Here is a 26,356-nt window from a genome sequence, read left to right as displayed (position 1 = left end):
AAAAAGAGGGTTGTTTACTTGTGTAGATTTCTTTAAATAATAATATGTTTGTGCTCATAGTTATTTTCCTTCATTTTTCCCAGAAGTAGCATCTCTTAAACAAAAAGTAATACAAACATGCACACACAACCTTTTCAGATCACCACAGCGTGTCAAGTCTCAATGCTTGCAATACTGAAGCACAGGTAGGACAAAGGCAACCTGCTCCTCTCCAGCCTTGTCTGTGTTCTCAAATGAAGATTGGGTACAGCAAGGACACACTGCCACAATTGTTTTCCAGAGACAATGCTGAGTTCAGGACATACTTATTTTAGTGACCATTAAGTCATGTTCAGCATGTTAGGTCAACTAACAAACCTGCTCACTGCCACACTGAGATATAGCCATCCTTCGTGCTGAGGACAGGTGTCAGAGATTTTGCTGCCCTATACATACTTCTTTATTGGATGTAGGACAGCCTTGGCTAACAAATGTCTGTACTGTGACTTAGGGTGATGGATTATAAGAATAATTAGACATAACTTCTTTCATCCAAGTGCATAGTCCTGGACTGAGAATCCACGTAATTCAGAGATAAGTACTAAACAATTTTCAGCAGTTTTTTTAAGAGTACAGTAACAAAAAGTAAATACTGATAGCTCAGCAACATTGAAAATCATTTGAACTTCAATATTATTGCTGTTACAGATCCTGAACTGTCAGATCCAGTGGTCCCATGCAGAAATGTTTTTTTTTGCTTCATCACCTGAAACCGGGGATAGAGATTGGTATCATCTTCAAGCATGTTTGCAAGGTAAGTTACAGATGATATAACTCTATGCCAAGGTAAATAGTCTGTTTCATTTGTTAGGTATTTTATGAGCTCCAGGGGAGCAGAGTAATTCACGAGTCCAGCTCTGTGGAAGAAGAAAACATAACTTCTGTTATTTTAATGAATTTGAAGAACTTGCTTCTTTAAAGATATTAGAACACTATTTACTTTAGAAGGTCTGAAATAATAAATTTTGGGAGGGGGAAAATAGTCTGCTATGTAACTTGGGAAGTGTTGTCCAAAGAGACCACTGAGGATCACTGTCGGTCAATGCATAACTGCAGGAGCTCTCACTGCTGTGAGGAGGCTGCTCACATTGGGCAGCAGCCCAGCGTGCCCAGAAGCGGGTAGCCCTCAACTGACTGCGCTAACTCCTGTGACACAAAAAGGAATTGCTAGTTCTGGAGACATCCTGAAAGGCTGAGGAGATTCTGACTTACAGGCTGTCACAGAAGGTCACCTAAAGTTTATCTATCTGTGTCAGCATGGTTGGGTACGAGAGCTAGAAGTTTCCAAGCAAGTTTCTAAACAAGATAGCTGAGGTGGTAACTTCCTAATGCCATGCTATGCATTGTAGGCATGCCTCTGATTTTCTCAACACCTAACTTATTCTGGAGTGCTTCTACTAATGCTACTTACATGGCTAAAACACCCTTTTTAAAGACCCGTGTCCTGTGTTTTCTGCCACTGAACCAAAAGGGAGCATTCCTCTTGAGTGCATTGGTACTGCAAGTTGCCAATGCCTACGTTTGCCCCTTTTGGAGGACAACATAAGCCAATAAACAATTAAGACTTGTAACCAATTCAGAAATTTTCTTTCAACCACTGGAGTTGAGTTAATTTTAATTAATGGGCAATGGAAAGTGAAAAACTTGTGTTGAAATCTCTGCAGGAAATTAGTTTACCTTGCTAAAGCAAATGCATCATCCAAAATCCCTGCACGGTCAGCAGCTGAAAAATCCTGTGTGAAAAGAGGAAAAGAGTGATGGAGAGTATATAGATTATTTGCAGAAGATCAGCCTCTACAGACCTCTGTAAGAGACCCACCAGACAGGTTAATGTCATGACACTCACTTTGTGGTTGCTGACCAGAAGAATGCTTAACCTGGCCCAGTTTTGACTATCATAATTCACCCGATAGAATCCAATGTGGTCTGGATTGACATTTGCAAAAGAATTGGGGGGAAATGTTATTGTAATTCCTGCAAAACAAACAAACAGCGATCGGTTTGTGCATCTTATACGACACAGAACTCACTTTAGATTCCTTGACTCCAAAAGTAATATCGGGTTTTAATGAATATCAAAATAAGATCCAAACCTTAGTTTTATTTATTTATTTTTTAAATGGCTGTGAATAAAGATGAGTTATTATAGACTGTAATGAATGCCAGCACTTGTCTTAGAATAGTGAATTGCGGTAATTACTTGGGCTGGCTAGTTTGTTAAATTTAAAATGGAGATCACTGTGATTAGGGTGAGAATGGTGAAAATTAGTGCCATTGTTAAAAGTAAAAATTACAAAGAAACAGTTCTTGCAAATATATCTTTTAAAAGGTTTTTCACCTTCATGATTACTGTTAGTTATAATGTTATTATATTTTATCCTCCGTTCCTTTCATTTTTCAGTTTGTTTCAACTAACGTTTTAAGGGTTTTCTTCCCTGGTTCAATTTTTGTAGCTATAGATAAAGGAATTACAAAATAGCCTGGACTTTACTCAAGCAATCATGTTTAAGGAATTTCCAATTTAAACTGAACCCTTCAAAAATGTTCCTTTCTCGGAAGCTTGGCCTGGTCCAGTTGGTGCTGCTAGTTATGAAAGTTTTTCCATTGCCCATTGAAAGCCGTGGTCATCAATATGGGGTTTGAGGGTGGCTGGAGTTAAAAGCACTTTTCTGTTTGGATGATCAACACAAGGTATTTCAAAAGGCATTGTTTTCCCTACAGATGATGTTTGCCCTACTAGTCAAGATTTTTATGGGTGTAGAAGTAAGCACCTAAGCATGCCTTTGCAGGCTTTGTCAAGTTAATAGCCCCTTGCAGCCCATCATATTATGTGGAAGTGAGAGAAGGAAAATTTCTTTGTGTTAATCTCTGACATGTATCATAACATAAGACTTTTTTGTTTGCTTTTGCATAGATACTAAAAGCAACCAGGTTAAAAAAAATCAGAACAAAAGACAAATTACATTTTAAATAGGTAACATTCAAACAAGTACAGGAAGAGAAGAGCTGATTGTGATATTTCTGAAATTGCAACATAAGAATTTTGAAATTTAAAAACTCAAAAAGTCAGTATATTTTTTCCCCACTTCCCCCCCATTTCTGGCCACCACAGTTGTAGAATGAGAAATTCAGATTTGACTGCATAATAGAACAATCATCAAAAATACCCATGTAGGTATTTCCTCATTCCTGAAACCAGCATTAGAAAACGTGCTTAATCATTTGTAGCTCTCTAACTGAACTCAGATTGGCGGTTTACCATGCCACAGATGTGTTCATCAGCCTCCTACTTCACCTCTTTTCTTAGAGTCAACAAAGGGCATATCTAAGTCCCATTGATTTTAGTACATCATAATTAAGAGTAAGCTTAGATGCTTCCTTGAATAGGGCTGGATTTAAACACATGCTTAAGCACTTTACTGAATTGGGCCTAAATTGACATAATGTGCCTATAAGAAAAATAATAATCTTATTGCAGAAAAGACTACTAACTTCAGCACAACAAAGCTGTGTGCTGGTTCCTGGATCTGAAAACTGAAAAGCATGAATTCTGTATTTTATTTCTTGTTAAGGACATTGAAAAGCTTTATCCATTCATTACTCTTAAAAGAGAAGGAGAAGTTTACCTGAGGAATCTGATGTGTTGTAGAAAGTATAATTTATTGAATTGTCAAGTCTCCATTTCACTGGTATATTCCATCTGTAACTGAAATTTTTTGAAAAGAAAGATCATCAAGTGACATTTGAAACCAAATACTAAAAATAAAACTATTTTTATTTTTTTAGTTGGTTTAATGCTTGCATCTTGTTTTATGAAGCCAGCTGTGTGCTTATGTACATATACATTTACCAAATATCCCTGGTAACAAAACACAGTGTTTTACCAATAGCTGTTATTTATGTTGTAAAGATGTTTCTGTTCTGATACTCTATTCAGGCAACAAAATGTCAGATATTGGTGTGGCATGATTGAGGCAGTTATATTCACAGAATCACAGAATCACAGAATGTTAGGGATTGGAAGGGACCTCGAAAGATCATCTAGTCCAATCCCCCTGCCGGAGCAGGATTACCTAGACCATATCACACAGGAACGCTTCCAGGCGGGTTTTGAATGTCTCCAGAGAAGGAGACTCCACAACCTCTCTGGGCAGCCTGTTCCAGTGTTCGGTCACCCTCACCGTAAAGAAGTTTTTCCTCATATTTATGCGGAACCTCCTGTGTTCCAGCTTGCACCCATTGCCCCTTGTCCTGTCAAGGGATGTCACTGAGAAGAGCCTGGCTCCATCCTCATGACACTTGCCCTTTACATATTTATAAACATTAATGAGGTCACCCCTCAGTCTCCTCTTCTCTAAGCTAAAGAGACCCAGCTCCCTCAGCCTCTCCTCATAAGGGAGATGTTCCACTCCCTTAATCATCTTCGTGGCTCTGCGCTGGACTCTCTCTAGCAGTTCCCTGTCCTTCTGAACTGAGGGGCCCAGAACTGGACACAATCTCCAGGGCCGAGTAGAGGGGGAGGAGAACCTCTCTTGACCTGCTAACCACACCCCTTCTAATACACCCCAGGATGCCATTGGCCTTCTTGGCCACAAGGGCACACTGCTGGCTCATGGTCATCCTGCTGTCCACTAGGACCCCCAGGTCCCTTTCCCCTACGCTGGTCTCCAACAGGTCTGCCCCCAACTTGTACTGGTACATGGGGTTGTTCTTGCCCAGATGCAGGACTCTACACTTGCCCTTGTTATATTTCATTAAATTTCTCCCCGCCCAACTCTCCAGCCTGTCTAGGTCCCTCTGAATGGCTGAGCAGCCTTCCGTTGTGTCAGCCACTCCTCCCAGTTTGGTGTCATCAGCGAACTTGCTATTCCCTCATCCAAGTCATTAATGAATATATTGAATAGAACTGGTCCCAGTACTGACCCTTGAGGGACTCCGCTAGACACAGGCCTCCAACTGGACTCTGTCTCATTGACCACCACTCTCTGGCTTCTTTCCTTCAGCCAGTTCACAATCCACCTCACTACCCGATCATCCAGACCACACTTCCTCAGTTTAGCTGCGAGGATGCTGTGGGAGACCGTGTCAAACGCTTTACTGAAATCGAGATAGACCACATCCACAGCTTTACCATCATCTGTCCACCGGGTTATGTCCTCATAAAAGGCTATCAAGTTGGTTGAGCATGGCTTCCCCTTGGTGAAGCCATGTTGAGTGCCCCTAATGATCCCCCTATCCTTGGTGTGCCTAGAGACAGCACCAAGGACAAGTTGTTCCATCACCTTTCCGGGGATGGAGGTGAGGCTGACTGAAAAAGTAAAATTAAATCATGAAGGGTCTGAGCATGTTCATGCTCTAGAGATGGGGAATAGCAGCAGCTTCTCTTAGTACTTTGTATTTATCAATAGTTCTTAAAATGCATCTGGTGGACTGAGCAAGGGAGTGGAGTAAGGTTTTTTCCAGTGTCCGATGTTGACATCAGTCAAGTTAATATGGTACTGTGTTAATTATGTGCCTAAAGTTAAGTCTGAAAGCTGCACAATTTATCTCATTCTTTTTTTTTTGAAAATCAATGGAACTTCTAGGGCCATGTCCTTCTGAATGCAATCTTCACCTCTTGGTGACTCCGTATGCTGGAGAGGATAATAATTACCCATAATCAAAGAGAGATCACATGAATGGATTTCCATTGTGCTATACTGTGTAGCTTATTACCACAGCTCCAGAACATGCAGTCCTGCTAAGCAGTATCTTCATGTCATGTTAGATAATAATCTAGCAGGGTACAAAGCAATTAATTTAGTAAAAGGTGATTGTATGTGGATGGTTGGTGTCAGTGTTAATGTTGATGTGTCTAGGGCTTTGTGCAGACACCAATGAATCTTTGCAAAGCTGACTTGAAATAAGTGGTTAAGTATCATGAAACCATTTTTACAGATGGGAAAACTGGAAGACCTTAGGGAACCGCTACGACACATTCAGTAGGACCTCTTGGCTTTTCCAGGCTGCTATTTTCCTTCTCCAAGACAACCCTAATTCCTCCATTATAAAGCACTGGGAGACAAATGTGACCTTACCCCTTGCTCTTCAATTCCTTGAATACCTTCAGTGGGTAGGTGCAGGGTCTTCAGTCCGGGGCACGCCCAGGATGAAGCTGAGACATTTGGGCTGGCAGGGAGCCATGGCACAGCCTGACCAAGACCTTGACCAGGCAGTCAGGGAAGTAGGATGGCAGAGCATGCTGTGAGCATATCTGCACAGCCACCTGCATACGGCTGTGAAAATTATTAAGCTCTTTTGAGAAGTCGACTGCTGTTCCATGTTAGCATATTACAGTCCATCCCAGGGAGATTCTTCTTCCATCATAAATCCCCTGGTGACAAGTGCTACAGGAAAACCTGAATCATCTTTACAACCCTGGACTAAGTGAATGGTCATTAACTTCCAGAAGACACCAAAATGAAGGCTATGCCTCCAGAAAGAAAGATCAGCTATTGTTTTGTATCTTCTAAATAAAAATATCTTAACAGATTTATACACTTCTAGATATTTCTAATTCTCTTATGGAGCTTACTGCCATGCAACTTAGAGAGGTTATTGCTTGGCCAGAAGCCCCAGTATTGTGTTTCTCCAAGAGAAAGCCCATAAAAGTTTGTTGTTTTTTTTAAACCCTGGTTTTGTAAATGCATTTAATGAGGGGGATTTTATTTAGTTTTCTTTATATGTTCCTGAGATTACATACATAAATACTTTTCCTGAGCATAAGATACAATAGCTGTGTCCTGTTAACTGTGCATATCGAGGACATGTTCCTGACATGCTATGCTGTAGCTACATATTTGCCCAGAAGCACTGTTTTAAGAGCACAAGTTTTTGAACTTCCATTTGTTTTGAGTGCCAGCATGCAGGAGAGGACTCTTTCAAGCCAAACAAACTTGAAACAAGCAGGCAGCTCAGGAGACTATCCCTGCAGGGTTCAGAAAATAAAGCATACACAAGGCCTGGAGTTTTCACTGCTTAAATCAAAACCCCGCACCCAGGCATGAAACAGGACAGTCCCATCTGGGGTAGGATCTCTTCAGGAGCTTCCTCATACCCATCTGTGAGGGTGAAAGTAGGAGGTATTGATTTTCAGTGGATTGACTTTAGACAAGGGAGTAAGCCTGTCCCAGGATAGATAATATCAGCATTATAGTATATATTATTGCATTTTTTAAAGTCATTTATAAAAACTACACATTCAGAAACAAAATCCCCTCTCACTTTGGGAATAGCAGGGGCAGTGCACAGCTCAGCTTCATGATGGGTTAAGGTAGGAACAGTGCTGGGATTTCTACTCAAGAAATGACAAGTGGCAACGTACTGTAAGTTTTGAAGTCAAGCAAAAGTAGGATTCCTGAGTCTGCTACCTCAGAGCATAGTGCAATAAGTCAAAATTTTTAACACAAAGTATTTTTGCCTGAATAGTCTGTAACACCAGCCTTCAGATGGCACAGTGCTATAGTTTGCAGCTAGAGTTGCTTCAAAAGCCTGCAAAGTTTTCTGCTTATGTTGGGAGAAATACAACATTGCAAATAACACAGGTAATTATCTCATCCTGACTCTTATGATACCTACCCAAAACTGCCAACACCATGGGCCTTCTCATTGCTCAAGTTTTTTCTTTTTAATCAGAATGAAATAAAGTGTCCACAACTTTCTCCTTTTTCTCCTTGTTCTTGCTCTTTGTATCAAAACAACTAGTAGAAGCTAATGGAAAATTGCATTTGTGTAGGTTTAGCTCTGGTTCATACAAGCGAGTTTTACTGGTTTAGTTGTATTGGGCTAGTTCAAGGAACAAAATCTTCCTAATATGGGTTAACTTGAATCTCTTTCACAGAAATATTAGCAAAGTTGTATCGCCTCAAAATTGGGGCTGGCTAAGAATATACGCAATGCCATCTCTGCACAGTTATTCAGCTGGTTAATGCCATGGTGCAGCAAGCCATTTTTCTGTGCAGGTCCACCAACTCACAGATATGGTTCATTTCCCCTCATGTTAGTCAACTCTTAATTAACAAATATGCTCCTACACAGTATCCTACCTGTCTTGAATAGGGTAGATGAATGTCTGCAGCTGGCTGTCTGGCAGCATAAGAGGCCAAGATGGCTTTGACTAGGTAACTGTCTTTTAGATGGCTAAAATTAAGCAATACCATCCGGAATTAGACAGGAAAAAGTAGCTCTTGAGAAGGATTAATAACATTTATACATGACTAGCTATTTCATAGTAACTCATGTTTTTAAGACATGTAGAGAAGGCCCTGTATTATATGTGAAGATCCTGTGATGTATTATAGATCCTATACCATATAGGAAAAGGAATTAACTATGGTGGTATAAAATACTTGGATCATGGTATCTGATTTCTGGACAGAGACAATTTTGTGACAGTTTTCCTTAGTCTAGCAGACTATAATTTGCAGTGGTTCAACAGATGACTTGCAATCATCTGAGCTGTTCAGAATTATAAGATCTTCTGGGAAATCCGGTCCAATTTTACTCTGCTGTGTTTGAGAAAGAAACCCTGAGACAAAGGGCTGATGCTGTTCTAAATTTGAAATATTTTTATATAAATTCCTGCTGGTTTCTTTTTAAAAACAAATGCTGAGAGTAAGCTTAGCAAGAACGGGTTTAACACTGCCTATGTGTATGTCAGTCGGAGAGAGTATCTGTACAGTATTTCTACGTGTTTTGGATAGACATTTGCAGCAGGAACTTACCCCAGATCAGAAGGAGGATGAGAAGCATTTGCATTGGGATCCAAGAGAAAACGTTTCTGTGTGAATACTGAATTACTTCCCATCTCCAAAACAGGGTAGCCCATCTGCCTAGTCCATGTGTCCATGACTTCCTTCACAGGTTTATTACTTGCCTACGAACAATGGGAGAAGGTTGCAGTGAAAAAGCAAATTCAGTCCAAAGAGGAAAAAAAAAATATCTCCAATATTGAGAGGAAGAAGCGCAGAAAGTGGCAGAGGAAAGAGCAGGTTCAGTACAAAAAATACTTCACTAAATCCTTTTATGGTGCCTGTCATTGAAAGAAGGAATGAGCTGGAAACCTGAACGTGGACAGAGGGAATGAGAAGTATGTGGGCAGCAGACTGGCCAGTAACTTGGACAAGAAATACTGAGGAATGTCTGAGGCCCCTTGCATGCTCTAAGATCACTCAATTTTTTTTCTAAGGAAATAACCAAACAGGACAGAAAGGACATAAAGAGACTTTTCAAAGCCAGAAGTCTCCTTGCAGCATGCCCTGTTTTGAGTGTGAAGGAGGAGCCAGTATTAACCACCAGCATCTGCACTAATGCAAAAATTTGATCCATTCTGTAAACTGTGAACTTCTGTCCTAGAGACTGGAGCTGGAGAAAGCTGCCACTATCTCCCCAGGCTGCCACCTGTGAGGGAAGGAAGCTAGGATCTCTGTTTCCTTCTTCAGACAAGGTAGATGATGTGAAGATGCAGAGCACCAGAGAGAGAACAGGAAGAAGTCCTGCTGAGCAGGAAGAAGTCTGGGACCAAGGAGAAGACGGGAACTTGAAAGGAGACACAAAGTGCAACATGAGCTGTGTGAGTCTCCACAGCAGCGGAAGGAAAGGGGAAGAACCCGACAGCATGCAGGTGGGCTTTTGGGGGTAATGAGACAGATGAAAACAAACAGCTCAACCTCAAGGAAAAGGAAAGATCAGAAAATGTTGGCATAGAGAATGACCCAACTGGGACTCAGAAGCTAGAGACAGAAATAAGCACCAAAATTACTTGGGAAGGGATACTGCTGAGAGCTTTCAAACAGCTGAACCTGGTGAGAGATAAGGGAGAGTATGGGGTGCATGTGTGTGGTGGATGAGGGGTGTTTTCACCCATGAAGTGAGTTTGAATTGTAGGGGGAATGTTTCAGTAGCAGGTTGTTTGTTAGCAAGGCCTCCTTTCTTGTTTCTTGTTCCACTCCCACAGTCTTGTGCCAAAAAATGAGGAAATAATATATATTTGCTAGAAATATGTGTTGGAATATACTGGAAGGCCTCCTAGCTTGTGACCTCTCTTTGACAGAAGAGCTACAGAATATAAAAAGTTTGGGAAACTTAAATTGGTGGGTGAGATGTGAAACATTTATTAGCAAGGGTTCAGGTTGCTGCAAAACATACCTCTTCTAGAGCTTCCCAAAATTGTTGTGTTTTGGCATTCTGGAAATGGTGTTTCTTCAAATATGCCTAGAGAGAGGTAGAAGACTGTGAAAATACTGCCAGGTCTTTCTTCTTTGCCTATGAAAACAATACACATATTCAAACAGCACCAGTTGTACAGAGTATCTACCCATGGGTGGTAGTATTGAGTAGAAGGTTAAATGGATCAATATTCAGCTGATGAAGTTCCTTTCTTTCCAATGTATCCTGTAATGCTAAAAGAAGTCAGCACTTTCCAGTGTGACTTGTTAGTATGAAATAAATTTGTACTTGAGGAGTTCTTTGGTTTTTGTTTGAATGGACACCAGCATACCCTGTTGCAAATTTCTGTCTAATGTAAGAGGATGCTTAGAAGGAGGAAGCTATTTCAGGGGATTTCACTAGCTGTGAACTCAGAGTGAAGGTAGGAGAGTCTGGTCACCTCTAAGTTGCGGTGTGGTGTGGTCTACACCCTGGAGGGAAGGGATGCCATCCAGAGGGACCTTGACAGGCTTGAGAGCTGGGCCTGTGCAAACAGCATGAAGTTCAACAAGGCCAAGTGCAAGGTCCTGCATGTGGGTTGGCGTAATCCCAAGCACAAATACAGGCTGGGAGGAGAATGGACTGAGAGCAGCCCTGAGGAGAAGGACTTGGGGGTGGTGGTTGACGAGAAGCTCAACATGAGCTGGCAGTGTGCGCTTGCAGACCAGAAGGCCAATGGTATCCTGGGCTGCATCAAAAGCAGTGTGGCCAGCAGGTTGAGGGAGGTGATTCTGCCTCTCTACTCTGCTCTCATGAGACCCCACCTAGAGTACTGCGTTCAGCTCTGGGGGCCCCAACATAAGAAGGACATGGAGCTGTTGGAATGAGTCCAGAGGAGGACCACGAAGATGATTAGAGGGCTGGAGCACCTCTCCTATAAGAGAGGCTGAGAGAGTTGGGGCTGTTCAGCCTGGAGAAGAGAAGGCTCCGGGGAGACCTCATAGCAGCCTTCCAGTACCTGAAGGGGCCTACAGGAAAGCTGGACAGGGACTTTTTACAAGGGCAAGTAGTGACAGGACGAGGGGGAATGGTTTTAAACTGAAAGAGGGTAGATTTAGATTAGATATTAGGAAGAAATTCTTTACTGTGAGGGTAGTGAGACACTGGAACAGATTGCCCAGAGAAGCTATGGATGTCCCCTCCCTGGCAGTGTTCAAGGCCAGGTTGGATGGGGCTTTTGAGCAACCTGGTCTAGTGGAAAGGTGTCCCTGCCCATGGCAGGGGGGTTGGAACTAGATGATCTTTAAGGTCCCTTCCAACCCAAACCATTCTATGATTCTCTGATTCTAAGTTGTGATCAAAATGACTGTTACAGGGAATAATAGTATTAGGCTAAGTGTTTGCACCTCCTAAACACTATTCCTTTCCTGTGTCTTACCTGGCTGCTTAACTAGTGCTTTCCTGCCCTGGATCCTGGTGATGTTTAGTCAGTAGATGGTGCTGTTTATTTCACTGCTAGCCAGAGCTACCTACTTTAATGTTCTTGAAGGCTCTGAGTAGAGGGGAATTTTTAGTTTCTTGTGGACAAAGTGGCTGTTATTTCCCATCTTGTGGAACTGTCATGATTGAGTACATGAAGGGAAAAATAAAGGAAAATATAACTGTCTTGTAGCAGCCCATAAACGTGCTCTCCAGGAGGAAGGGAGGTAAGAACAAATGTGGTAAATCTGCGCTGTAACTCTTCAGAGACAACAGATGTTGGTTCAGAGGAAAGGACAGATAACCTACCCATTTCTGGGAGGGCTCCTTTCTTCCATTTTTTCTTTCCATAATTTTGTAGCATCATGTTTTTTCTTCCACAAGTAAAGACTATGATCTATGCAACATCTCTCTTTTCTACTCCCCATTACCTTGACTCTCTAGGGCTGGGAGCCCCAGCATCAAGTCTCAGGACACGGACGAGCTTGTGAGTGTGTCCCTGCATAGCAGGCTTGGGTGGGTTGGAGGACTGTGGCCATATAAAGCTGCATAGAACTGAATGAGGGATCCTATCTGACAACAGGATAACAGCAGGGTGGAGGACGTTTCTCCACTAAAAGCTGTCATGAATTTAGGTCCTCACTGGCAAGCTATCAAATCTTCATGCAGTTCTCATTCATGCTTCTGTGGGAGCGTGAAACTTCTTCCCTTTGACATTGCCCACTCAGTATTGAAATGAATTAAATACTTTTGCTACTAACACCAGGATCTCTGATATTCACTTTTTTAATAATGGCTTTGCTACGTCACACGAGAATGGGCTGCATTTCTGGTGTGTTTTGGTGCCACCCTTACCTGACAGCCTTTCTGGAAGAGATCTGGTGTAATCCAGTCTTGAATCATTCTGAGTATCGATGCACCCTGAGGACAAAGGGAAAGGGGAGAAGGTCATTCCATGCTGCTCTAACACTGGATTTCCGTTCACCTAAAAAGCAACATGTGAATTAATATTTTATAAGGCAAAAATAGAAACCATCCATCTGACTAAGGAAGTGGTTTTTCTAATTCCTTTGTGGCATGGTGTGCCTGCCAGCCGGAGCTTAATTCTGGATGTGAGAGTTGGTCTTTAGCTGTGATCAGATGCTTGTTTCCAAGTTCAGCTGTGCCAGCAGAAGGGCTCCCAAGTCCTGCTGCTGGAGTTTACTGTCCTGCTGCTCTGCCAGTTTGTGTGAGCGGGGCTCCCTGTTTCGCTTTGAACAGGACAGAGGTGAGGGCAGCTGGGGACCTAGCCTCGTCCAGCAGGCACAGCCCGATAGAGGAAGTGACTTTTGCTGAGCACCCAACATGTAGGGAACCTCAAAAATGCTGCAAATCTGGAGCTTTACATGTTGGTGATGACATCTCAAGATTCAGAATGAGCTTTGCTGAGGACTGGTGTAAGAGCTTTATCTTCTGAAGCAGGATAGAATTGGGATCAGAGAAGTTACTTACCTGGGTGTCACAGAAAAAAAATAATTACGACCTTGAAAGAAGAAAGAAGAAAGGGGAAGACAGGAGAGAGAAGTAGAAGAGTCATGTGGAACAAAGAACAGAGTGGGCACAAACTGATGAAAAATGAAAACAGTGCAAACCCAATCTAAAACACAAAATACGATTTTAGGATTAGCAGGTTTTCATTTTCCGAACTAAAACAAAGGGCAGCTGAGAGCCTAATGCTGTGAATGGTTTAAAAATCCAGTTGTCCCATGAAAACAAGAATGTTATCTGAATTCTCAGTAAATCCTGTCTCCCCTACTTATGCGTCTGAGAATAGCAACTTGACTGCACGAGTGACGGCAGGGTGACTGTCTGAACAGATATGCCTCAGACTGCTCTCCAGACTATTGTTGCAGAGTCAAGGTGGTCAGCAGATGACTCTTTTCTGATACAGTAATTTAATGTGTTTGCCATGAAATATGTTCAAAAACTATTCAGTAAAATTTAGAACAGATATCCATTACTGGTAGTCATAAGGTTTCTTATGACTAATGGTGATCATAAGGCCACGTGTATGCACTAGGGCACCTCAGTTCCTCAGCTTTGTCTATCAGCCACTTCTTGTCTGATATCACCTCTCATAGACCATCCTCTCCCATTTATATTAAAAGTAAGAGCAGAAATATGCACTTGTGCGTGCATTTGGGAAGAGTAGAGATTTCCTTTGCTTTAAGTTGCAATGTATAATTAGCCCCTTGCGCTCTTCTACTACTGCTTTTCAGTCTCTTCTGCCTACTGTTGTCACCCCTCTGTAGTCCATAATGGAGTGTGTTGGAGAAAAACTCATCCTAACAAAGTGACTGGCTATAGGAACTGAAGTATTTTCATAACTTACTTTCAGCTATTTGAGGAGGTTCAGGAAAGTGACTTTGATTTGTATAGCTGACCTCGTCTGATGGGGATGTGGGGGGGAGTCTTTTATCAACACCCACATAACTTCTCCTAGAGACTTGTAGTAATCGCCAAGTATATGACAAGATTGCATGTGGCAGAAATGTGGAATGTTTAATCCTAAACTTCTTTAGCTGGGAGGTTCCAGAAATGTGGGGGTCCAAAAGCAAACTTCTAGCAGAATTTATTTAAGTATCTGTTTTCTGAAACAGTAATCAATGTCTGAACTCCAAAGATAAAAATTCTCATTGTTACTTTAATACAATCTTTCAAACTAAGAGAGATGATTAAACTGGAAAATAGGTGAGATGCAATTACTTTTTAAGAGCAAATTAAAAAAAAATGTACACTTTAATTGTGTAGTCACCAACCCTACTCCAGTACAGCTTTCCTAGGTGCGTAATGCCCTTCCGATCATACAGCAATCAGAGGTTCCCTTACAGAATACACTGCAGTGACTCCACAGACCCTTAGGCAATTCATTAGAGTTTTAGGATTGTATAAGCCTTGTAATTGCTCTGGTAAAACTAACAGAGACCATTCCAAATGGTGCTTTATTTGTTTAGTGATGAATATTATCATGAGAAGATTGTTTTTATAAGAAAAATGCAAAAGAGAAGCCAAAATAAAGCCAAAAAGAAACAAATTAATTTTGTCATGCATTTATATATAAATACCAACAGTAATTTGAGCTAAATCTACATGAAGACTTTCTCGTTCAAGCCAAATTATATCCCAAGCCAAATTATATCCCAAGTAAATTGTTCCCAAACAATGTACAAGTCCTCAAGTGTTTTCACTTAAAAAAAATGAGTTCATGTAGTAATTATCTAGGCACAAAAAGATGAGTAAAAGCTAGAATTTTTTTTTACCCATTGTTTTTTCAGACCATGCAAAATTTGTGTCTTGCTTAGCTCACCACTAAAATACATTTTGATCCAGAGTATTTGATTTAGCTCTGTATGTTTCTTGACTGTTGTTAGTTTGATTTAAGAACAGTGTTACAAAATGCAGGTTTTCACATGGTTTATGATTTGACTGTGAGGCATTTATGATGCAATAAATACTGGTTGTATTGTTGGATAGAGGATTTAACAATTGAAAACAAAAAACTGATGGAAATGGATGGATTGAGTCTAGCTAATAAAAGTAATATCTACGGCTACAGACTCTAGCACAGCTAAAGCTAAAGTCAATGCAATACACACCTTATGTTTAGCTGATAATGGGAGCTTGGAGGGAAAGCAACAAGCAGGATTTAATAATGGTGGATTTTGTGTGTTCAGTGGAAAATTGTTATGGCATCAGATAGGAAACACTGAGAGAGTCATACAAGAAGCTGTCAATGCAAACATCATGTATCAGGGTCAGAAGCTACATGAGAGACAGCTGATTGAGGAGAGAGTGAGCAGAGTCCCAGCTCCTTGCTCACATTGGTGGCATATGTGGTGGTAAGAGGGAAGCAGGACAGGGGTGTTTCCTTCTGTGCTTCTTCAGACTTGTCTCTTAATGCACTGAAAAAAATAACTAGAAGCAACTGTGTTGTCAGGGTGCTTGAGTCAAGGGACTCCCTGGTTAGATACCAGGGAGTCTGGGAGAGACCTGCTTTTTCCTTGGCTAAGGGTTGTCTAAGGACAAAATGGCTTCAGCTATATCTGATATGGAGGGAGACGAGCCAGCTTCAGCCTCCTAGCCTGGATCTTGCTGACCACATCAAAGCGGTGACCCTCAGCACGGCTGCTGGCCTCTCTAACGCTCTGGACCTTAAAGCACTTTTCCACAAGCACTGAGCTCCTGGCTGCTGCCCCACACAAATAGCACTACTGGAGGCTGTGGGTTCAGGGAGGCCTCTGTGGCCCCTGGTCACAACAGCAGGAGGACAGTACCAGCCTCCTGGTGTCTTGTTGCTCAGACAGACCCAGGATATTCTTCCAGTCAGTTCCATCTGGCTCCTGGGAGAGCCTTTATAGGCACAGGCCCCCACCACCACTGACAGGGACAGACCCAGGATGAGAAAATGCTTGTCAAATACCTAATGGGGTGTCCTCTACCACCTCTTGGGCTACAGACTACTGTAAATCCAAGTCAGTCCTGAGCTCCACAACTCTCAGTGAAATGTGGAGGTAACCTATCTCTCAATTTAGGGCCAATACCAGTAGAGGCTGGTGTGGCCCATCTTTGCTAAGGCTTCTTGGGTGGCTGGGATACTGTGAGCAACATAAGACAAAAAGTTACTTTCCTGTTTTCACTGCTTGGTTCCCTGCCTTGCTTCCTCAAAACAGATGTTATACTGCCACGAAGGTGTGACGGGGAAGTGAGAGGACACATGGACATCCACCCTTGCATCATCTGCCCTTGCATTAGATTATGAGGCTTGACATAACTGAGCTGCATCAGCACATGAGGTGATGGGAGAGGGATGTGCTTAGTAACTGGTTTAGGATAATTTTAAAACTAACTCTAGTGGCAGAAGTTGCTGACACTGTGATTTCTCTGCACCTCTACATGCTGTGAGCAGGTTTGCATGGTGCACAGTGGCTGACCGAGGCTCTGGCTGCACTGCTCCTCTCACAGTCACTTTTGACTGAATTATCACTGACAACAGTGGGGAATGTCCCAGAAAAAAGACCTGCACAGACACAGCCCAAGTGGGTTAGGAGTTACGATTACAAGCTCCCCTGACTTTTATCTCCTCTCCTAAGCCTCCGCTTTCTTTCCATCCAACACCACAACAGGAGGAGAGCCTACCTTACTGTAGGATATCCCATCAAACACAGAGGTGATTTCAGCGGGAGATGACACGTCGACCACAATTGGGTGGGAAGACAGCAAAGAGTCATCCTTCATTACAGGAAGCACATCATCAATTAAAACCTGTTCAAGCTGAGAAAGAGAACATATTAGAATAGAAACAAAGGCAGGACTATACGCCTAACTTCACAAAATAAGTGGCTTGAACTACAGCTTCTCTAGGGGGAGACAGTTAGAAATAGAATGAAATTTCACCTCCTTTAAAGAAGGACTTGCAAACTCTTTACTTCTGAGAAGGGAGGGATACATTTTTTACTTGACTAAGATAAATTGCCTTTTGCAAGTCCTGTTTTCCCATGGGTATCATGAACAAAAACCCCCACAGCAGGCAAAAAAAGGAGCCTGTATTACCAATTTCAACAGTGTGATAATATCTGCAAAGCATTATGGACTTCTCTTGCAAAAAAGGAGCTGGGGAGGAAGGGAAGGAGGGAGGAAGGAGACAGGGTTCCCCATCCCAAGGTTTATAATTTTTTAAAAAGATTAAGTGGCCTGCAGTCAAAATCCCCCTACTTCCTAATCAATATTGACAAAAAAAGACTAAATTCCTTTTTAATTTTTCTCTTCTAATACTCACTCGAATGATAACACTGAAATGGCTCTAGATCTTAAATGAACATGGTGTCTAGATAGAAAAAGTTCTTTTAAATTTTAGGCTCAGTAATTAAAATTTTTCTTATGTAGTTAACGCAACAGATCCTCTACTTCAAAGTTTAAAAGAAGTGACTCAGGAATGATCTTGTTCGCAGCCTCACATAACATGGATGAGAAGAGATATTTTTGGGGAGCAGGAAGGGACGCAGGGGAAGCACTGAGTAGGCACTGCCTGCTTCTAAAGTCACTAGGCTCAGGGGCTAGTGGATTTTGACAATAGGCTCAACCTATGCAAAACCTACCCTGCTTCCTTCCACTGGAATATGTGATATATCTTCTAGTAGTCACAATCTCATTACACCTGGACAACTGGGGGAAATATGCATGCTATGCGCCATGATATCTGTTTGGGAGGGGAGGAAGGAGAGAGCAAGAAACCTCCCTTTATTCACACACTGTTATAATTCCTCAGAGTATAATGCATCTTTAAGGCTACCCTCTTTGTTTGCAGCCCCCTAAAGTGACCAGAGTTCGTTTTGCTGCACAGTTAGCTCAGTGGGCCATCCAGTACCACTACCTATTTTTGCTCTGTGTGGAGTGGAGATGATTGTCTGAGTTGGAGCATTTGAAATGACACTTAAAATGCTGGCAGCAGCTGAATGGGGGATCTGATATTTTCCTTGACAAATAGCCCAAGCTGTGGAGACAGGCCCAGATTTCCAACCCTCACCAGGTCGGATAACAATCCTAAGACAAGTCCTGTGAAGAGACACTACAGCCCAACTAAATAAATAAAGAGGAATCTCCATCTTCCAGGGTTAGACCTTTAAACAACCTTGCAAAATTGCTAAGGCTCTGTCCAGAATTCATCTAGGTATTATTTGCCATAATAATAACCAAACACTAGACTCACTCGTTAAAAAAGAATGACTCTTCCTGGCAGACTAAAACTTTACAAAGTTTACATTGGCTATTTTCAGACCATAACATAGGTAGGTGCAAAATCTTAAACCAACTTTTTCTTTATGTTCCATTGCACTATGCTAGTTTTCTATAAATATACTTTAAGTCTTCATCATCCTTGTTTAATGTTTGCTCCCTTCCAAAATGCTCTCCCCAGCCCCGCCAACCCTCCACAAGGCAGAAATAATTACCATTTGCCAATCTGGTTCTGCAGCATTTACTCCCAGGAACTCAAAATAACTGGCAAATCCTTCATTTAACCACAAGTCATCCCACCAGTCCATGGTCACAATATTTCCAAACCACTGCGATTATAAACATTGAAACATTAGTGTTAGCTAAATAGTAAAAGTACATTTTGGTATCTCACATCTCCACACAGAACATTCATTTGTTCACTTTTCTTCCTGTTGCCAGATGAAAATTATCATAATCCTGGAGTTTAAACAGGAATTCAGGCCTTGCCTTGTGTTAAAACATCACTTTTATTATAAAATTACATATTACTGCAGAGATTGCTAATGATTCATGTGCCACGGAAAATATTTTTAGTTTCTTCCTCTTGATTTGATGATTTGTACTTGTTAGGATATGTTTTCAGACAGCCTCCAAAGTGTATAGTTGTCCAGATTTGCTTGCCCAAAAGAGACATCTGCATAGGCAAATTAGTTGCTTTAAGGCATTTCAGACAGATTTTCATAAGCTGGCTCACAGTCTGGACCCAAGCATCTAACTTCCCGAGAAAAAGTCAAAGGCAGTAGCTCTGGTACTTTAAAGCTCTAACGGGGAACTGGTTTAACATGGTATTTTGCAATCATATTCTGAGCACATGTAGAAGATCCCAAGAGGAAGTTAATGACAGTATTTTCAAGATTAAAATGTTGCGACTACACATTTGAAGCACTGTAAAAATGAATCATGTCCTAAAATGTACCTGATGAACGAGCTCATGGGCTATAACAGCTGCTACTCTCTGTTTGTTGGAAGTGGCTGACTCGTTGGGATCATATAGCAGGTTTGTTTCTCTGTATGTGATCAGCCCCCAGTTCTCCATAGCACCTGTCCCGAAATCTGGAATAGCTATTTTATCTACATTGAAAGAAAGAGAACATGATTACCACCGTAACCTTTAAGCTATGTAGCTTTTTCTTTTTCTGTGTATTCACAGCTTCTTTTGCTTACCATTTGTGGTTCTGGCTTACTGCTGTGGACCGCAGTCTACAACCCGTGTTTAAGAAGCAGCAGTCTGGCCTACAGCAGCTGATAGCAAGCGCCCTGGCTCTCTTGAGATTAATATAACTAGAATCAGTTGCACTAGCTGAGGATCTGTCCTGCGAGGTGATGTTATGCAACCTCCTGGGAGTGTGCATATCATGCATTACTTAATTTTGGCTCCAGAAATTAATAGGATTGTCTGGGGATGTGCAGTAGGCAGTAAACCTCTTGAAACTATCTATCTGTAGCATAATGAGGCATGTCATTGTTTGTCACACTGTTGTATTAAAAATATTTATTGACATGTTAACTGAAGTTAATCCCCCATGCAGTGAACAACATTTGCTTCTACTCCTGGCAATTTGTGGAGGTCACTCATTTATGGTCAGTAATAATACAGGTTTAAATGAAAATTGCACACTCAATTGGACTGGAATTTTCTTCTGCAAATAATGACCACCACCTTTCTATGTGGGCTAGTGAAAAAGTACAGATGGATTTAAAACTGAGTAGAACAAACAACCCTCACTCCACCCTAACAGAATACAGGAATTGTTTATTTTCATTGCTTATTATTCATGTGATTTAAACAACTTGATTACTGTATCAAAGCTGATAATCTGGCAAGGGCTTCACTGACAGTCAAAATGAGGATCACAAGGAGAATGGCAATGCCAGAAGCCATAAATCAATGTGAAATACAATATTTAAATAAACCATTATGCAGAAAAGTATTTGATCCAACAGGTTTGATCTAGATGACTTCTAATACTGAGGAAACAACATAGTCAAGATTTGTGATCCAACCTTTTTTTTTTGAGAAAAACAATATAAAATCTACAAGAGCATCTGCCTTCTGATACTGCTGACTTGGGGTTACCAGTTCACCCTATAACACAAACAGGCCCCTGTCCATGCGCTGATGTGACAAAATCATCAGGCTTTTACGGAAAAGAAAGTTTGAATATGAAGCATAGGTGAGATATAGTCTCAATTATTACTGGGGACCAGTGTGTGAAAGAACAACACATTGTACCGCTTTCCCTAATTGAAATGCAAACTGATATTTACAGTAAACTCAGATGAAGTTTTCAAAGGAGGAGGTAAAAATCTGTTGTTAAAGTGATACAGATTAGCCTGATAGGTATATGTATGAATAGCCAATAAAAGGTTTGCATAGCATTGTTAATTGTCTTCAGAGTTTTGGAGGCTTTTTTCCCCATTACATTGCCTTAACTTGTTTGTAGTTAATATTTTTCCATCCTTTTAAGTTCATGAACCTAACTGAATTACCTCTTTTGAGGTCTTAGGAGGGGGCATTTCCAAAACTCTGATTACATTCCCAACTTTATTAATTCAAACTGCACAAATCAGATCCAGAATCCAGGTAGCCCAAGATAAAGGATGCCAAACTGCACTACTTTTTCTTTGCTTGTTTTGTAACCATGGGCAAAATTTGACAGTGTGCCCACTCTTGTTTAGCGCTGGGTCTTTATTTAGCTCAGCAGTAGAAACTACAAATTATATGCCGGACCACATTCATCTTTCTAAGAAGTGGATACACACCCACTTTGCACTAAGGTTGATAAATAGTATGACATACTCTTTGGCAGTTTACATCTCCACTTATCTCACTGCTCACTTTTGTCCAGAAGTTCCCATGGAAGTGGTACATATATTTCTCAAACTTCTGGCTCTCTTTTAGCTCGTGATGTTCCTTTGCTGATGAAACCAATGCTTCCCCTGATTTTTAACTTTAAAATAACCATGCCAGGGCCAGTGCTTCAGTTCAGCAAACTGAACTGTGAGAACTGGTAACTAAACTGTTACTGAGACCAACCCTCCCATTATGACATTTAAGAATATCTTGAACTACATGGGTACAGTTTTAAAACATTCTGACATAATATCAGCAGTTAGCAAACAAATGCTTTCATGATGTTTTCCACCAAAGCACAGAGACCTGTAGGAGAAACATAATCATGACAGTGAATTAACAAAATGAAAAATATAAGTATTAATGATCACCTAGTTTTGGAAGAGAATAGCTCAAATTAAAGTACTCTTCAAAGAAGTTGAATACAATTTTTGTTACGTTTGCTGCATATTCTGCCGTGAGTATTTGCTGTGGCTGGGCGTAAACTCTCAGCTGTAAAATACAGAGAGACAATTAGAGCAGTCTTCAGTTAAAAGAAATTAGAAGGTGGCAAGCACTGAAAAGTCATTTAACATACATACCTGCGAAACACTGCAGGTTTTCTCTAAGAGACTGGCCTGAACACTGAATTCTGTTCCGTAACACATTTATTCAACAAAGTTTTTCAAATGTTGTGCATAAGAGAGACCAAGTCAGCATAATCTGTGCACGTTTTCCACAGTATGCCTAAATTGTAAAACTAGCAAGACCCATGCTCAGAAGCTCACAGTGGCCAAGCTTGGAGCAGGGCCTGGGTACATAACAGCCCCTCCTTCCCCAAGGCCTGGTTTTCTCAAGAAGAAGGCCTGGGCAAGCACAACTGAAGGGAATCTACTTGTTCTGAGCAGTTCATTGATCTGGACTGATCCCATCAGACCAATCTTTAGGAGTACGTGTCCTGAAATGTGTCTGAAGACCATAACACCTTATTTTCTTCAATTTCTTCCTACCTTTCATCATAATTTCCTCTTTTATGTTTGAAGATCTCAGACCCTTTGAAGATAGTGCCTTTACCAGATCTGTAACTCTTCCCAGACATGCTGGCCCATGCAGGTTGAGTGGCTGTTTTCCCAGGACCTCAGGCCATACAGCCACCCAGTCACGGATATGGTGCCTACTGGGCTGCTGCGCCTCTGGAAATCCCAGACAAAAATCAACCCTCTCTCTTCCCACAAGGCAGGTCCAGGAAAACTGGCATGTTTGGTAGCCCTGTGTGCAATGAGTGACAATTTCTGTGCTCCTCTTGCATATCTGAGTCTGCTTTTTTCCTGAATGCAAAAATCGGTGTGTTGAGTGCAGACCTTTCCTTCCCTGAAGCTTGGTGCCTGGGACTGCTTTGGCTATTGCTGTCAAGCAATAGGAAACCTCAAGTCCTGGGGGACTAGAGGCACCCATAACCATGACGAAGAGGCCTACAGCTTGAAAAAGCCTTTTGGGATGTTATCTCTACATTGTGAAGTCAAAGTTTACCTTCAGAATTTATTGAGTCTTTCGGGGGTCTTTCCCTCAATCTCTTTGTCCCAAAGCTCATGCAGATCTCTGCCCTAGAGCACTGGAGATCCAGTGCAGTGTCCACTGGCAGTGTCCACTGCCAGTAACTGTAGGCTATTCTCTTCAACGTCCCCCAGAAATCTTCAGTGTGGAAAGTAGGAGATCTTTATATGTAGTGAAGTTTCTGGCTTTAGGAAAATTGATCCCTCTCATTTTGCAGGCTCTCTGTCTCTTACGAATGGGCCACATTGTTCTGGATGTGTTGGTGTGGCTTGTTTGCTCCTCAATGCTGTCTCACAGCCAGGAGTTTAGGGTCCAAACTGAGCAAAGGAGCCACCCTACTCTAGAAGCCCTCTTGGAGCCAGACAACACATTGATTTCAATACCATGAAATTACACTTCCTCCACCGAGAGGGGAGGATAGGAAAGTGGTCAGAAATAAAGCTGGAATGAAAAAAACAAAACCAAAAAAAGCTTATGAAATTCAATTGAGAATCCATTCTAACCAGGGGATTTGCCTCAGGGTCAGTTTGCAATTACAATCTGCAATTTCCACTTCAGTAAGCTCTTCACCCAATTTAGCAGTCTTCAGTCCCCTAGCTGATCCATATTAATGGTTTCCAAAACCTTCAGCATGAACTAGAACTGACTTTGAGTTTCATTTGTATAATCTCCTCTGTGATTTTCCAAACCAAAGATTTGGTACCTGACAGGTAATCCGCTCAGGAGCATCATTTCCAGCTGTAGGCACATTTTCCACCATTGATTCCATTAATGTCTTTGTTAGGGCAACAGTTTTCAGAGCGAACAGCCGAGTTTTTAAATAATTTACCATGTCATGTGATCTGTATGCTGTTGCTGTTATTTATGAAAGCAATATATGGATCACATGGATGCTTTCTGTTGGGTGAGGGATTTATTGCTAGCAATTTATATAGCAAACTGTGGAATGTTCTTTTCAGCAGTTGGTGAATCTAAATACTTCATTGCTCGGTTGGGCTTCAAAGGTTTTGGAAAGGAACTGTTTGGTTAGAAGAAAGACTTTCTAAAAACCTGATTAGAAACTCTAAAGATAGCCTTGTTTTCCTAGGGAAAAAGTAATTTTTAGTGATGGAGTTATGTGGCTCCCTTAATTAAAATCAATCTTACACATATACTTTATATTGGGAAAACTATGCCCATGCTAAGAGAAAGGAAATGGTTATGATTTTAACCTCACTTAAAACCCAAGTTTTCTAGTGCAGGCAAGTCCTCAGACATTGTTTAGCGAATAGTGTTAATAAAATATGTAGTAACCAAGGCCTGAATTAGAAGATGTTTCTTCAGGCAACCTCTGTACTGACACGAATACCCCTGCTTCTACACACACACACTTCAGTTACCACGTTTCAGTGAACACTCCCTTCTATTTAGAAAAGCTACAACCAGTCAGGAACATTGTGGACTTTACTGTTTTGCTTGGGGAAAAAAACCCCAAATATTGTCCTCAGAGCCATAGTCTGGAGCGTGGCATGGACAAGCAGAGAATGTTAACTTTTGCATCTAGAAAATAAAGTGGTTTATATACATCTTCAGCACTTCTTTTTTTCTACCACCCTATGTTCCACAAAAGCTGCACAAATTCTGATTCTTAAAATAACTAAACTCTAGAGAATATCTATTGAGGCCAAATAACCAAAATCCTGTCCCTAATAACGAATGGAGCAGCTGCACTGAAGAGCATCTGGTTAACAAAATTGTGTGTCTGGGTGGCCTAAAATGTTCTTCTGTTTTGCAAATTACTCAGCCAAACAGCAGGAATCTAAGAATATTGCATCACCAGCCCAAACCAGGCTCCATTTGCTTGGCTAAGTGTAATTTAGCCTTAGTTATTTGTCAAGAAATAATATAAGCATACAGCATGATGCTAGCAAGGGCGTAGAGCACAGTGCTATGCCAGGAAGACTTCGCTAAGAACTGGATCAGCACTTTGGACATTTATACAAGGCAGATTTCACATCTGTAGACAGCCATAAGTAAGGAAGGATTTGACGAGCTTTTTCAGATGGAGAAACTCAGGAAGAGCTTACTTGCTAGGGGAACAGTGGTCTGGCTGGGGCTTTGCTCTAGATTCCCTGTCCATTGGTGTCACTGTCTCCAGAAGAGGAGGAAAGTGCTGCCAGCTCAGGTGAACTGCAAGGCCATGTGCTACACCCCTAAGGGGAAATGAAGGGGAAGCAACAAGAGCATACAGCCCTGGCGTCATCCTCCATCTCAGATGAAAAAAAGATGTAAACCAATGAATAACTAACAGTGGGTTGAGCATCCCAAACTAGGTTTAGGCTAAATGAGGAGTTTATGTTGAGGGGAAAATTGTATTCAGGCTTTCAGGTTGTGATTCAACATAACATCTTGTGATCTCCTGATGAGCTGCACCTTCAGGAAATTTGAATCTAACCAAGAACTGGATTGGACTGGCTGTTGCATCTAAATAAAGGAGCTGTTCTAATTTTATGGATTCAGATTCAAACATACTTGCTTCATTAGGGCACCTACCAAATAGCCAGCTGTTTAGGCAGGCACTGTCACTTCCATGCTTATTCGTGAAGAACTTACACTGGGCAGTTGCCTTTAGCCACTGTTGTAAAATAAAGAATATTAGAGCCCATACATAATGGCACATAGCATTGTAATTCTATGTCTCCATGATGGTAAATAGGAAGACATCAAGTGCATAACCCTTTAACCCATAGAAAACTGTAAAGTATTTGTATCCATGGCCTGTGAATCTCTTGTACCCTTGGACTTGTACATTCTCTCAGACTCTGGGCTTCAAGTCAGGGATGAGTTTGGAGAAATAGTGTTCCTTTCCCACCTTTGTACCTGTACAGGAGGTACTGACTGGGATCTCACTAAGATAGGAAACAGGGAAGGACTGTAAGACACTGTATGTAGTCAAGGTCAGAGGGACCACTGTGAACACCTAATCTGATAAAATAGGCTGCATAAAATAGGCTATAGGAAAGGGAAAAATATGTTGCTGTTTGTACTATAAAAGCTATGATTTTTTTTTTTAAATGCAAATCACAGTACATCTGCCATCTGAACCATGTTCAGCACTTACAGGTTTTCCACTAGCCGATGTTCTCTCTACCCACTGAAACTGGTGCACCGCAAAGCATACCAAGTAAGTGCTCATGGGAACTGACTTCTCAAAAGTTGTCCGAGTCCAGCCATCACCCAGCTGTATAGTTTGCTGCAGAAATAGGAAAAAAATTGATTTGATTTTTGCAATTGCAAACATATGCAGAAGAGGGTACAATATTTCTATGAAGGCTGCAACTACATAAGAATGATAAATCACCTCTTCAGGTTCATCTCTCCTGGCATTCCATTGCTGATGGCAAGAGAACAGACAAAATCTTTTTTCTGCAATATGGCAATACGTGAAATGGGACTGTTTTTCTGCACTAAATA

The 26,356-nt window shown here is 41.4% G+C and overlaps 1 protein-coding gene across 1 annotated transcript in view; it reads right to left on the bottom strand.

Annotated features, from left to right (window-relative positions):
- ENPEP (glutamyl aminopeptidase) overlaps nucleotides 1–26,356 on the bottom strand; it is a 38,429-nt gene that overhangs the window by 3,909 nt on the left and 8,164 nt on the right. Inside the window, exons 3-14 of the mRNA XM_068403914.1 lie at nucleotides 26,004–26,135; nucleotides 21,742–21,862; nucleotides 19,433–19,587; nucleotides 18,690–18,803; nucleotides 16,879–17,013; nucleotides 12,559–12,624; nucleotides 10,225–10,290; nucleotides 8,802–8,953; nucleotides 3,666–3,745; nucleotides 1,886–2,013; nucleotides 1,717–1,772; nucleotides 746–896 (exon numbers count right to left, since the gene is read on the bottom strand). Coding sequence (XP_068260015.1) covers nucleotides 746–896; nucleotides 1,717–1,772; nucleotides 1,886–2,013; nucleotides 3,666–3,745; nucleotides 8,802–8,953; nucleotides 10,225–10,290; nucleotides 12,559–12,624; nucleotides 16,879–17,013; nucleotides 18,690–18,803; nucleotides 19,433–19,587; nucleotides 21,742–21,862; nucleotides 26,004–26,135 — 1,356 coding nt within the window. The remainder of the gene's footprint in view (nucleotides 1–745; nucleotides 897–1,716; nucleotides 1,773–1,885; nucleotides 2,014–3,665; nucleotides 3,746–8,801; nucleotides 8,954–10,224; nucleotides 10,291–12,558; nucleotides 12,625–16,878; nucleotides 17,014–18,689; nucleotides 18,804–19,432; nucleotides 19,588–21,741; nucleotides 21,863–26,003; nucleotides 26,136–26,356) is intronic.

This window comes from Nyctibius grandis, chromosome 6 (genome assembly GCF_013368605.1).
Source record: "Nyctibius grandis isolate bNycGra1 chromosome 6, bNycGra1.pri, whole genome shotgun sequence".
Taxonomy (NCBI): Eukaryota; Metazoa; Chordata; class Aves; order Nyctibiiformes; family Nyctibiidae; genus Nyctibius; species Nyctibius grandis.
This window is presented reverse-complemented; position numbering and strand designations above follow the sequence as displayed.